Genomic DNA, 13,678 nt, shown 5'->3' with positions numbered 1-13,678 from the left:
TTAATCCCTACCTCTATTAAGATCATACTTAACTTTCAAATCCTTTATTAAATGCCTTTTCCCTCATTAAACTTTCACTAATCGCCCCAATTAGAAATATTTTCTTCAACCTCAAATTTACTTTACCTGCCTTATAGTATGTTCTATTATATATTACTATTATTACATAATATTATATATTTAAGTAAAGTGCTATAACTCTCTTTCTAGATATAATGTTACATCAAGGCCAGAATCATGCTGTATTTCAATCTCTCTCAGCACTTAGTCAATACCTTGTACAAAATAAACATTTAATAAATAAGATGCTTATTAAACATTTCCTCAGTTTTCAAAGTAAAGAGCAATATTATAATTTAATTCTAGAATTACAGATTCCTAGAATTCAAATGGAATTTTAGAAATCAAATGACCCAAGCCTCAGATGATGCAGACATCTCATTTAAAAGCAGCCCTAACAAGTTACCATTCAGACTCTGTGTGATAACCCCTATTGGTGGGAACTTACCCACAAAGCAATATCACAAGAAAGTCTTTCAATTTTTGAATTCTGGGAACAGTTAGGTGGTGCAGAGGATAGAATCCTGGCCCTGAAATCAGGAGGATCTCAGTTCAAATCTGGCCTTGGACACTTAATACTTCCTGGCTGTGTGGCCAGGCCAAATCACTTAACCCCAATTACCTGCCTGTCCCTCCAATTTTTTTTTTTGAATTGTGATGTTAGCAATTTCATAAATCATATACAATGATCCTAATTTTGCAAAGACCAAACACAGGTTTCTCTTCTCTATGAAGATTGATAGATAATAGTAGCTATAAATATCCTGAAATTATTTTAGTTTATCATCTTCATTTTATAAATGTGGTAACTGTATGTATCTCATCCTCTATTTGACACAAGACTAGTTTTTATTTTCATCTTAAAAGGGTCAGCAAACCAGATCTACTAGGAGGTGGTAACCCTGATAGAAAGGGTATGAAAAAAACTAGCTAAAATTCACAGAATATGATATTAGGAAGCACTGGAAAGGTCTTAGAAAACATGTACTACTCCTTTTTGTTTCAGGAAACTGGTAATCTAAGAATGTTCTTTGATTTATAATAACCACTGAATGTATGAGAAAAAACCATAGATGAAAAATAATGGCACCCAAAACTTTATAATGCCTAGATGGACCAAAGGGAACAGCCTCCTAATTGCAAAACTATTTATGTTCACCCAGCACTCACATAATTTGATCTTGGAAATTTTTTCTTCCTACATTTTTTAATGGGATTGAAAAAATGAGAAAGGCTAAAAAATGTTTTGAACAAATTCAATAACTAAGAAAAGCAATGTATGAGAAAAGTAAAGCACATATTCAAATAGCCATGCTAAGCATTCAAATGAAACATTAAATAAATTGCTTAATCTTAAAATTGAAGGGACCTTAGAAATCATCTAGTCCAACACCTACCTGAAGCACGATTCTCCCAGTTTCAAGGCACATTTTACATGTGCTCATATACTTTTCAGGATATATTTAAAATTATGTTGCCAGAAGAAAGCTTGTTTAAGCTTATGAGGAAGAAAAAAACAAGCAAAAAACTCTCAAACTTACTGCAGACCCCAAACAAAAAAAATTTTATTTGACAAAGAATTTTTTTTTAAGTTAAACAATTTGATGGGGTTTAGATTTTCCATACTTATTTTTTAAAAATGTGTATCTCCTGGCTGTGTTTTAAAGCCAATTCTGTCATAAAGAAAATAAAAATGTAATGAACACAGGACTAGAAGTTAGACAAGCTCAATTTTAGTTCTGGACTGATTATTTCAGCAGCTGGGGCTTTATAGAAATTTCACTTAACTTTAGTAGACCCCATTTTTCTTGATAAAATGAGGAGGTAGAGAAATGGGGGTTGAGGGGAAGAGGAGTTAGATTAAATGATTTCTAAGGTCCCACCTAGATTTCAAATTCTATATTCTATGGTTTTGAGGGTTTTCTCCCCCAAGAAATAAACAATATTACATACTACTATAACAGTAATTATCTCACTTTACATAGCAGTTGTGTTCCTAGAAAAGGAATATAAGTCAAATCATATTAGATATACTCAAGAAGCTCACTACTTGAAAGCTATCATAAGTCAAAGTGCTTTGAGTACTATAAAGCACTATTCAAATGCAAGATGGCACAATCACTATTGTTAGTTATAATAATTGAACTCTGTGGTAAATCTTTTTATATAGTCAAGAATTTTTTTTCTGATATGATTATTCCCCCTTTAATTATTTATTTATGAGTTTAGATTTTCATATACAGGTATTTGGTTCTGGTAGAGCAAAGAACACCTGTATTGAATAAAAAAATTTGCCTCCTTATCCCACTGAATAGCTGTCAGATTCCAGTCTCTCCAATGGAAGTGGGACTGAAAAGCTGGAAGAGAGATGTGACGAGCTAGAACTACACTTCCACATTTCTGCATCTCTCCCTTCCATCATAAAAGTAGAAGGCTGAAGAGACAATGAAATGTTCAGGCCACAGAGGAATTAAATGTTATCAAACCTGATACTATCTCTAAGTATGAAAAAGTGGAAAGCTCTAGGGATATGCTAACATCTAGAAGAAGACTTGAAGAAACTTAATGACTAGCAGTTGGAGCTAAGAAGTACAAAGTAGGTAAGCATGTTTCTACTCATGGCTCTTTTAAGATCTCATTTAAAGTAAATTATGAAAATATAAATTTTTATATCTGTTTTAATAATCTGACAGTCATTTAATATGGTCTGTATAAAAATAATAAGTTTCCCAAATAATTTCCACCAATTTTACTTACATTCGGCTAGCTTCAATGTCGTCAGAGTGAGGTTCTCCTGGTGATCTATAAGATGTAAGTGAAAAACATTAAATAAAACATACTACTTTAGATAATAGCTACATGTAATTACATTAGAAGGTATTTCTCTAAAATAAGTTTGATAATACATTAAATACTTTAGGTCACAACATATTACTAGCCAAAATTTTCAAATTTCTAACACATACTGAAAAAACTCAAGATTTATGGGAAAAATAACATCCTATAGATTTTTTAAATGTACTTTACTTAATAAAAGCTAGCATATTATCTTCCTGAAAAGAGTATACAGAATCCTATGTTGGCAGTATAAGGAATCAAAATCTGAGTAAGTAATCAAGATTGTGCAGGAGGAATAAAAATTTTCACTAAAAAATACTCAACTGCAGTTTGCTATGGTCAAACCTTGACTACTAACTCTTATAGAATGATTTACTTATGCATAATCCAAAAATGCAAGTCAGTCTAAAAGGAATTCCAGCTGACATGGTAAGTTATCAGCCAATAACAGTTTGACCATTTTTATTTTTATTGACCATTCAATATTGACATTACTTTGGTTTCTTTGTATACATACTAACTAGTGGTGCTGCAGATACTACTGGTCAGAAATAAACTTGAATGGGAAAGAAAAACTATACTTTATATTAAACCTTTGCTGCAGAAAACTGAGAATTGCCCATTGATATAAAAATTGTCAACCAGTGGTTTTGTGGTATTTTGTTTATCCAATAGAAGCTATATATCTTTATTTTATATAAATATACTCAGAAAGTCAAGTATACTAATCCAATCCTTTCTATTTCATTTCTGGAGTGCATGAATCTCTTACCCTATATGTGGCTGCTAGAAACCAGAATGAGGTACAGTAAGTGTATTCATTTTATTAGCAGTTTTAAACCATGTTATAGTAGGTATAATCTAAACATTATTTTCAATACTTGCAAACTCAAAAAAAATTTTTTCTTAAAGACTAAGTTTTCAAAAGGACATCAAGTTTTGACCTAGGAATTAACCAGAAAATGAGGATTTGAACTTCAAAATTTTAAAGACATCAGAAGAATCTTAAAATCAGAGCCACCAGAAAAAAAGGATAATTCTGTTTTCCACTGTTCTTAAAACTACTTTAAAAATGTAATCTTTAATGTAAAGATGTAAATCTTTAGTTGACTTTCAAAACTTTTCTTTTCCCTTGTTTGTTCATACCATTGCTAAGAGCAAGAACGCATAAATAAGGTCCCTGCTCATATTCCTGAATCTCTACATACAGCAATATTAAAATTGTAAGTTTCATTGAAAATCACTTTGAGAAATAAACTGATAGCCTGCTGGAGGTGGCAGTGACTTAGCTGTGACACATATAAGAAAATTTCACTCCACCCTCTCCCCCAGGGAGCAAGCAAATCACCTTCGTGACACACCTGGTCTCCACCAGCCTTGTGGGTAAGAACCCCAAGATTGCTTCCAAACTTGTATCTCCCAGACAGAAGTGCTAAAAACTGATGATAACCCCATGTACCAGCTGACTCATTTTTGAAAGTGCGACCCTCCAGCATCAGATGTCATATTGTAAGGAGGCAGAGCAGGCTTGCAAAACAAAAAATAAACCTGCTGGCACTAAGGGAAGAGAGGCAGATTAGAAGCTTTCAAACACTTAGGCAGCAAAACTTTCAAAATTAACAGGAAAGATAAAGGAATAAAGGAAAAGGGGAGGACCCAGAGAGAACATAGAAAGGGGAGGAGGGGGAGAGACTGCAAAGGTATAAAGATAAGACACAAGCAAGGAGGGGAACAAATCCAAGTCTTAGAAGCAAAGATATATAAGTGCTGCAGAGATGTGAGACTCTTCCAGAAGAGGATGGAAGCTATGTCAATTACCATATAACAAAAACATTCCAATCTAGCTTTAATGTATAGCTTTTCCCATTTCTGTTGGCTCCACAGAGGAAAAGGGTTACTATTATCTAAATAAAACTACTAGGTTTAACTTGGTTTTGGAAAGTGATCACTTGACTAATTTATAAAATCAAAGTCAATTACTCAAAACCATTTACAAGTGATGAATAATTTAAAATCAATCTGGACAGGGAAAATGATAAAAGGTGACTAAGAATGAAGGACAGATTAATGAGTTTAATTTAAATCTTCAATCTAAATGGTTATCCTATATATCTTTCTAGTTTTATTGATATGATTTTTTTTAACTAAAAGATAACAGTATCCATAGAACAAATACAAAAATTTTCCTTATAAAAATTTAAACAAATATTAAGTTTAAGTCAATTGTATATCAAGTTTCTAGTAGCCCTGCTTAGATTGCATTTTATCAATTACTTTTCTAACCCAATAGTGAGAGGACAGGAAACAAAACTAGCAAGACTCCAAGTCAGGTCCTTTCAACTTTCAAAAACTAGAGTATCAAGTACTTTGCAATAATATTAAATAATTTTCAATCATTTGTTCAATAGAAGCTAGTTATCCTTTCATGTCAAGTATTTATGATTTTTAAGGAGTAAAACAAGGAAATTATTTGTTTAACCAAACTTAGAAAATATAACTAAAGGAAAAAATTATTTTGGGGACACTCTCATTAAGATTTTCATTTTTAAAATTTAACAAAAAGTAAATTATTTTAGAAACAAAAAAAAAATCTCAAAACAAATGCTCATATAACTTTCAGTCTTAATTTGGATTGCAGAAAATGTGATCACAAGACACTCATTAATCTGAAAACTGCAGCATGAGCTAGCAAATTCATATGGTGGCTCACTTCCAGCAGTACTGGGTACAGCTTCTCCATTCTGCAAACCACTCCTTTTCCCTCCACTGTAACTCTCTAGGAGAGAAAAGTACACTGATTTTACTAAAGCTGTAAAATCTGCTAAGACAGTCTTTTAATAAAAAGTTTACCAAGGAAAAGGCACATTTTAAAGTTTAAACTTCTAATAAATCTTCTGATTATTTTCTATAAAGTTCAGAAATAAATATTTACACAGACATAAACCTGGAATCATTTCCCTACCAAAATACTCTGCTCTGTCATTTATCCATATAGACTTATGGTAATGACTATTACTGGCATTTTTAAAAGGGGAAAAAGGTAATGGTAATTTTTGGAGAGACATGAAAAAGTATGCCCAACATTCTTAATTATATCTCTACCAATTTTACATTTTATTTGTATAACTACCAATAGTCACTGAATAATCTTACTTTATAAGATGATAGCCCACCAAAGACCATGAAATAACATTCAAAGTTACCTTTTACAAGCTGTGGCCATTCGGTGACATCGAGGTGATCACAGCTTTGAGTCACTGATTAAAAACAGGTTGTCACACCAGTCTAGTTGCTAACTTGAGCTGAGCGTAGGCTTAATAACTCTAATAAAAACAAACTTTCAGTTAGAATTCCTCAAAGTTAGCATTTCAGTCCAATGTTTAGAGCACTCCTCTTTAAAACTTTTGTCAACTTCTAAATGTAAGAGCATACCATTATAATCTTCATTAAAACAAACAAACACTGATTTATTACATCTCTATTAAGTAAGGCACTGTAACAGACACAAAGATAGAAGGTTGTTGTTAACAACAAAAATCCTGCTTTCAAAAACAATCCACTTGAGTGGATGGGAGAAGAGAAGCCAAGGATATTGGTGTTAGGGTTAGGAGCTGTGTTGGTACAAGTAAATAAATAACTACAACAAACCAGCATTGTAAGCTGACAAGTGGAAGGGAGAAAAGTTCAGGTAGAATATGTGAGGATAGAAAGAACATTTTCAGCACAAGAAAATTGGAGATAAAACTCCAAGAGTTACTCGAAGAGATAGCAACTGAGCAGGACTTCAAAGAAAGGGAGATAAGAAGGCTTTTGAGGAGAGGGACAACCCATTCTAATGGGAAAAGCCATATGCATAGGTATAGAGATCAGAGAAAGTAGGAACCGAATAGGAAACAGGAGAACAGTTTAGTTTGTCTAAAATAGTGTACATAAAGGAAGAATTAATATAAGATATAGTTGGGAAAAGTGTATTGAAGCCATACAAATGGGTCTTAAATGTAAAGAAAGGAAGGTTCAAGTTCTCAATACTCAATGAAAGGGTTTTGTTTTTTTTCTTTTTTTTTTAGTACAGTAAGTGAAAAGAATAATATTAGGTGAAGGACAGACAGAAGGGAAGTACTGCTGAAAGGGATATACAATAGTTCAAGTAAGAAGAAATGAGGACTTGAATTTACTTATCCTCAGTAGGATGGGAAATAAGGTAAAGAATGTGGGAGAGATTGCAGAAGTAGAACTGATAAGACTTAGCAACTAACTAATATGGATATTCAGAGGTAAAAGAGAAGCAATGTTTAATAATGACTCCAGTGATTCTGGTTATGAGCCTATAACTAGAAGAACAATGGTACTACCAACAAAAAGAGGCAAATTAGAAGAAATGGCAAGTTGTAGGGAAAAGATACCAAGTTATGTTTGGAACATGTTGAGTGAAGTGGGGTGGGATATATATGAAAGGCAGTTGAAAATATGAGCCTAGAATTTTGGGGAGGTGAGAGATAGAGATAGATTCAGAAAATAAATGTATAAAGGTGATAATTCAAGATATGGTTTTTAAAACTTTAAGCTTGTCAGTTTATACTTTGCTTATAGCCCACATTTATGAATACGAAACTGAGGTTAAGTAAGAGTTTGGGAGATAAGATATAAACAAAATTTATAATAAAAGCTTAATGAGACCATCATGAACATTGAAATTTTGAAAAAAGTCAATAATTGGGCACATATTTGACAGAACAGTATAAAAATATAAATGAATCCTTAAGACACACTCTTTAGGGCCATTAAAGACTATGTTGGATTACTTTACATGAGATGAACAAACATTAGCAAAATTCCTTAGGAGGGCACAGCTAGATGGCAGAAGCCAAATCCAGCCTCAGAAACTTATAACACTTACTAGCTCTGTGACCCTGGGCAAATCATTTAACCCCAATTGCTTCACAAAAACAAAATTAAAATTAAAAAAAAAAAAAATCCTTAAGATACTGCAAAAGGATACCTAATTCTTTATTAAACTATGAAATTTATTGTCCAAAAGCTAAAAAATTTTCCCAAAAGAGGCATCAAGACAAACCTACATGTACACATACCAATCCCCAAAGACACATCTCCCAAAAGTGTTCACTGTTTCTACCACAGCTGGCCCTACTAGTAATCTTTCAGTGATATCACATGAGAACTCAAATACTAGGAATCCTCATACTAGTTCAGACAGCATACTCAAGTCCAAAATAATAACGTACCTTCATGGTTTTGCTAGTTTCACTTTGTCCCACCAAACTACAGCAGGCCTATGAGAAATAGCTCTAGAATGAGCCAACATCTCTAGCCAACTGGAACTGATACCTAGTAGTTTGACAGAAGTTTAAGGTATGGGCCTCAAGGTAAAAATGATACGATATCTCACTCACAAAATATAATAAAAAAAAAAAATGGTACCATTAATATTTCAAGAAAGTTCTGAATTCTGAATGTAAAACTTGTAGACTACAATTACCTAAGAAGTCAAAAGATCGTTCCTAGGCCTCCAAGAAATCTAAGAATTATTACAGATTTACAGCTAGAAGGAAATTTCCAATCAAATTTAGTGTTACCTACTCAGGTGAAAAATAGATATTTATAAACAGAAAAAAGGTTTGTAAGTTTTTTATCATTGCTGGTCTCAAAGTTGCATTAGGGTTTTTACCTCAACAGCAGCTGAAGACTAAAGAAAATCTCTCAATCAAAATCATAAGGATTTTTAAGGGCTCCTTGTAGTCTGACATTTTCTAGGGGACATGAACTCTTGAGAAGTAATACACTCCTTTCTAGTCTTTAGTCATGTACATATCAAGAGCCACTGAGTGGTACCAAAAAGACATTTCAGATTTATAAGTTTCAAGTCAGAATTTTTTTATACATTAAAATGACAGATAAAAGTAATTTGCTAAAGAGTAAATATTTGGACATTACTAACAAGTACCTGTTACATTTCCCTCCTCCTATTATAGATATTTATGCTTTATTTAAAGAAACAGCTCTCTTCCTATTCCTTATGGATTTGAGCACTATATCCCAAATAGGTTTAATAAATATTTTTCTATGTTATGATTGTGACAATTTTCAAATTCTGAGGCAAATGCAGTCAAGAGCTGATATTAAGCCATTATTTTTATATGAATATGTAAAAAATACAAACATACCATATTTCTCTAGTACTTCAGGTGATCTTGTGAACTCTAAAATCAGGCTTTTACAGAATCCTGACCTATAATACAAAAACATGCCTTATTTAAGTTTTTGAACCAATAAATCATGAACTTTATCTTCACTATATATTTTAAAACAAAATTATCACTACACATTTATTGTATACAATATGCAGTAAGAGGAATACTCTATGTCTTTTTATTGCTTAAGTGCCTAATCAGGATAGTAACAAAGCTGAAGTTGTAATTCTGGCTGTTGCTGCTATTGAATGAAAATATACAAAGCCTTAAATATGCTACCTAAATCATCATTATGAATTATTTTTAAAATTTATGGTTAACAGGAGAACATTGTACACAGTAACAAAGCAAGATTATCTGATGATCAGCTGTAATGGACTTGTTCTCAGCAATGCAGTAATCTAAGATAATTCCAAAAGACATGGATTGAAAAATGCCATCCATATCCAGAGAGAATGATGGAGACTAAATGTGGATTGAAGCATAGTATTTTTCACTTTGCTTTTTTCTTTTTCATGTTTTTTTCCCCTTTAGGTCTGATTTTTCTTGCACAACATGACAAAATGAAAATATGTTTAAAAGGACTGCATATGTTTTAACTTATATCAGATTGTTTTCTATTTTGGGGAGAGAAGGAAGAAAAATCAGGAACACCAAATCCTTATAAAAATGAATGTTGAAAAAAATTATATGTATTTGGAAAAATAAAATACTATTGAGGGAAAAAATATGGTTAAACTATTCAAAGATTCCACAAATTCTAATAGTTCAAATTTGGTTGTTTCAAATATGTTCTAAATTTCTTCTATTCTCAATTTCTTATGTTGGTTAGGGTTCATACAAACAAACAAACAAACAAACAAAGAAAAACAACTTGTCCATTTGCAATAGTTTATCTTTGTGGTTTTTTTTTTTTAATTTTTTTTAATAGTTTATCTTTGTGGCCAGATGTGCCACAAAAAAATTATTTATGGACATTATACCACCTGAAGAAAAAAAGTTCAGGTATGAATGGAAACTGTTTTTCTTGCCTTTAAAAATAAATGCTATTGCTTAAGTTCATTAAGGCAAAGTTCTCTGAGTTTAAATATCTCACAAGTTCACTGATTGGGGTTAAGGTTTTTTCTTTCCTCTACATTTATTTCCATCACAAAGTGTTTTATTGTTCTATGGTGACATTCTGCTTTTTGAATGCTAGTGGAGCAAGAATTATCTGGCCCTTAAGAAATAATTCTTGATGAAGAAATCACCTACGAATAGGGAATAATTCTTGACTAAACATTAGAAATTCACAGAAAGTAAAATGGACAATGTTCATTATGTAAAATAAAAAGGTTTTGCATAAATAGTACCAAATGCAGCTAAAACTAGAAGAAAAACAGCTACTTTTTGAAAAAGTTTTTCTGTTAAAGGTTTCATTTCTAAGATATAGATACAAAATAGTCAAATTTATAAGAATAAGAGTCATTTCCCAATTGACAAATGGTCAAAAGATATGAATTGACATTTTTCAGAGAAAGAAATCCGTTTTATTAATAATAGAAATTTTCAATTCTTACAGAAATGTAAATTGAAACATCAACAAGTTACTATCTCAAAACCAAAAGAATGGCCAAAAAAAAAAAAAAAAAAAAGAAGAAAAAGGGCTGACACATTGATGATGGGACTGTGAACTGATCCAGCCATTTTGAAAAGTAATTTGGAACTATACCCCCAAAACTGAACATATACCCTTTGACCCAGCAATACTGCTAACTAGGTTTATACCTTTAAGATCAAAGAAAGAGAAAAAGGATCCAAATATAAAAAATATTTATAGCAGCTATTTGTGGTGTCAAAGAATTGGAATCTGAGAAGGTATCTATCAATTTGAGAATGTTTGAACAATTTATGAGACATGAATGTGATGGAATATGATTGTGCTATAAAAGATAAAAGGGATGGTTTCAGAGAAATCTGGTAAGGACTTGTATGAACTGATACAATATGAATTAAGCAAAAAAGAAGAACAATTTATACAATAACAGTAAGATTACAAAGACAACTCCGGAAGATTTAGGAACTTTGAGCAATATAATAACCAAAGAGAATTCCAGAGGACACATGAAGGAATATGCAACCCACCTTTAGAAAGAAAAATAATGGACAGTGCAGACTGAGACATTTTTGGCATGTCTAATAGAGGAGTTTGCTTTTCCTGACTTTTTCCTGTAGTGGCTTTTCTTTTTCTTATCTTCTCAGTGGGCGTGGAAAATGAAGGTGAGAAAGGGAGAATACATATTTTAAAAAAAAAAAAGATCAGGGAGGATTCTTGGAAGGATACTGTTAAGTATGTTGGCAAATTTCAAGCTCTCCCGATTTGTCCCACAACAAATTTGTGCTCAGGGAGAACATAGCCTGGTGAAAAATCAAAACCTGAGGCAGAACGGGGTCCTCCTAATATAATCTGTGAAGATTAGAAAACAGACCTGAGCAGGGGATTAGCTAGGATAGCTGAGCTGAAACAGTAATTGGGGACCTTTCTAATTAATTGGGTGTGGCTTCAGCCTCAGCAGGAACAGAGAAACTTTGAACCCAGGAAGACAGTGAACCTGGGCTGATTGGGAAGGCCAGACCCAGTGGTGCTGCTGAGGCATGACCCCCAGCAAAACGGAAACATCACCTGAGTGAGCACAGAAGCAGCAGGACATTCACTGGCAGTAGCTGTGGACACTGCAGTGGGGAGAGCTCTTGGTCTGGGGTTCCTGGTTAGAGGGGAAAGCTGAAAGGAAGCTTCAGGCACCATCTCCCTATCCCACAACTAAGGAAAAAAAAACTTTTACTCCAAAGAGTAACATGAAATGGCTCCCTGCCCAGAGAGAATTTATAAATTTAAAAAAAAAAAAAAAAAAAAAAAAAAGAATTTAAAAAGCAAATGAGAGACCATTGAGGAAAAACTAAAAAAAAAAAAAACTTAAAATAAAACCATCTAAGAAAAACAAGAGGATGGTTATAAAAACCAACTAGAAAAAGAGGTATACAGAGTCTCAAAGATGAAAATATTTGAAAATTAGAATTAGGCAGGGGAAGCCAGTGAAGCTATGAGATTAAGAAATAACAAAACATTATAAAGAATGAGGAAACAGAACAGAATGAGAAACATCTTATAAGAAAAATGATAGATCTGGAGGACTGATCAAGAAAAGAAAGTATATACATGAACTGATGTTGAGTTAAATGAGCAGGACCAGGAGATCATTATATACTTCAACAACAATACTATGTCATTATCAATTCTGATGGACGTGGCCCTCTTCAGCAACGACATGAACCAAATCAGTTCCAATAAGAGCAGTAATGAATTGAACCAGCTACACCCAGCGAAAAAACTCTGGACATGACTATGAACCACTACACAGATTTCCTTCTATTTTTGTCCACGTGCATTTTTTATTTCCTTCACAGGCTAACTGTACACTATTTCAAAGTCTGATTCTTTTTGTACAGCAAAATAACTTGTTGGACATGTATACTTATATTGTATTTAATGTATACTTTAACATATTTAACATGTATTGGTCAATCTGCCATCTGCGGGAGGGGGTGGGGGGAAAGAGGGGAAAAACTGGAACAAAAAGTTTAGCAATAGTCAATGCTGTAAAATTACCCATGCATATAACTGGTAAATAAAAAGCTATAATAATAATAATAATAATAATAATAATAATAAAAAGAGAAAGTATAAGAATAATTGGACCGCCAGAAAGTTGTGACCAAAAAAGAGAACCTTGACACCATAATGCAGGAAATAATCTAAGAAAATTGTCCTGGACATGAGAGGAAAGTAGAAATAGAAAAAAATTCCACCAATCACACCACTTCAAAGAGATACTTTGTGGAAAACATATAGGAATATTATTGCCAAATTTCGAAACCCCCAGATTAAAGAGAAAAATTTGCAACAAACAAGAAAAAAAATTCAAATATGCTGGAGCTACACTTAAAATTATGCAAGATTTATCAGCAGTTACAAAAAAAACTGCAGGTCCTGGAATCATACCTATTGACAATCAAAAGAACTAGTCTGACACCAAAAATATTATATAAAGCAAATTATATAAAGGAACTTCAATGAATTTACAGATTTTCAGGATTTTCTATCAACCAATTTCTATCAGAATTTTACAGAAAATGTAACACATAAAAGCCAAAATCAAAGATCAATTTTAAGGAATTCAACATGGACAAATTGTTTTTTTTTTAAAGGGAAGTGTAAACTATATGCTTAAGATTCACATCAACAATAGATCTAGTAAGCTCAAAAAAAAGATTGGGGCAGAGAGTTAAGATAAAAATAGTTATCATGTCATACAAATGAGGTGCAGAAGGACACAGAGGCATCAGAGGGGGGAGGAGGGCTCAAAGTTCTGAGAACCCGCTCACATTGGGAATGGGTTCAATAGGCAATGCTACATATATATCATGAAGGGTTATAGCTCCCTCCAAAATCTATAAAAAAAATAAAGGGGGAGCGATGGGCAGATGGGGAAGTAAAGGATGAAGGAAGAAGACAAGGGAGGGATCCTTGGGTG

The 13,678-nt window shown here is 32.7% G+C and overlaps 1 protein-coding gene across 5 annotated transcripts in view; it reads right to left on the bottom strand.

The window, feature by feature from the left end:
* Positions 1 to 9,145, bottom strand: part of UBE3A (ubiquitin protein ligase E3A) — a 76,991-nt gene extending 67,846 nt beyond the window's left edge. The window contains exons 1-4 of one of the 5 annotated variants that reach the window (XM_031959103.1): positions 6,102 to 6,187; positions 5,609 to 5,674; positions 4,247 to 4,455; positions 2,818 to 2,862 (exon numbers count right to left, since the gene is read on the bottom strand). In XM_031959103.1, coding sequence (XP_031814963.1) covers positions 2,818 to 2,862; positions 4,247 to 4,353 — 152 coding nt within the window. In that variant the 5' untranslated portion in view covers positions 4,354 to 4,455; positions 5,609 to 5,674; positions 6,102 to 6,187. Of the gene's footprint in view, positions 1 to 2,817; positions 2,863 to 4,246; positions 4,456 to 5,608; positions 5,675 to 6,101; positions 6,222 to 9,080 lie in introns of those variants that run through there. The other 4 variants (XM_003765632.4, XM_031959102.1, XM_023500398.2 and 1 more) reach the window with 4 other exon arrangements.
* Between the last annotated feature and the right edge of the window lie 4,533 nt (positions 9,146 to 13,678).

The sequence above is a fragment of the Sarcophilus harrisii genome, chromosome 3 (assembly GCF_902635505.1).
Source record: "Sarcophilus harrisii chromosome 3, mSarHar1.11, whole genome shotgun sequence".
Taxonomy (NCBI): Eukaryota; Metazoa; Chordata; class Mammalia; order Dasyuromorphia; family Dasyuridae; genus Sarcophilus; species Sarcophilus harrisii.
This window is presented reverse-complemented; position numbering and strand designations above follow the sequence as displayed.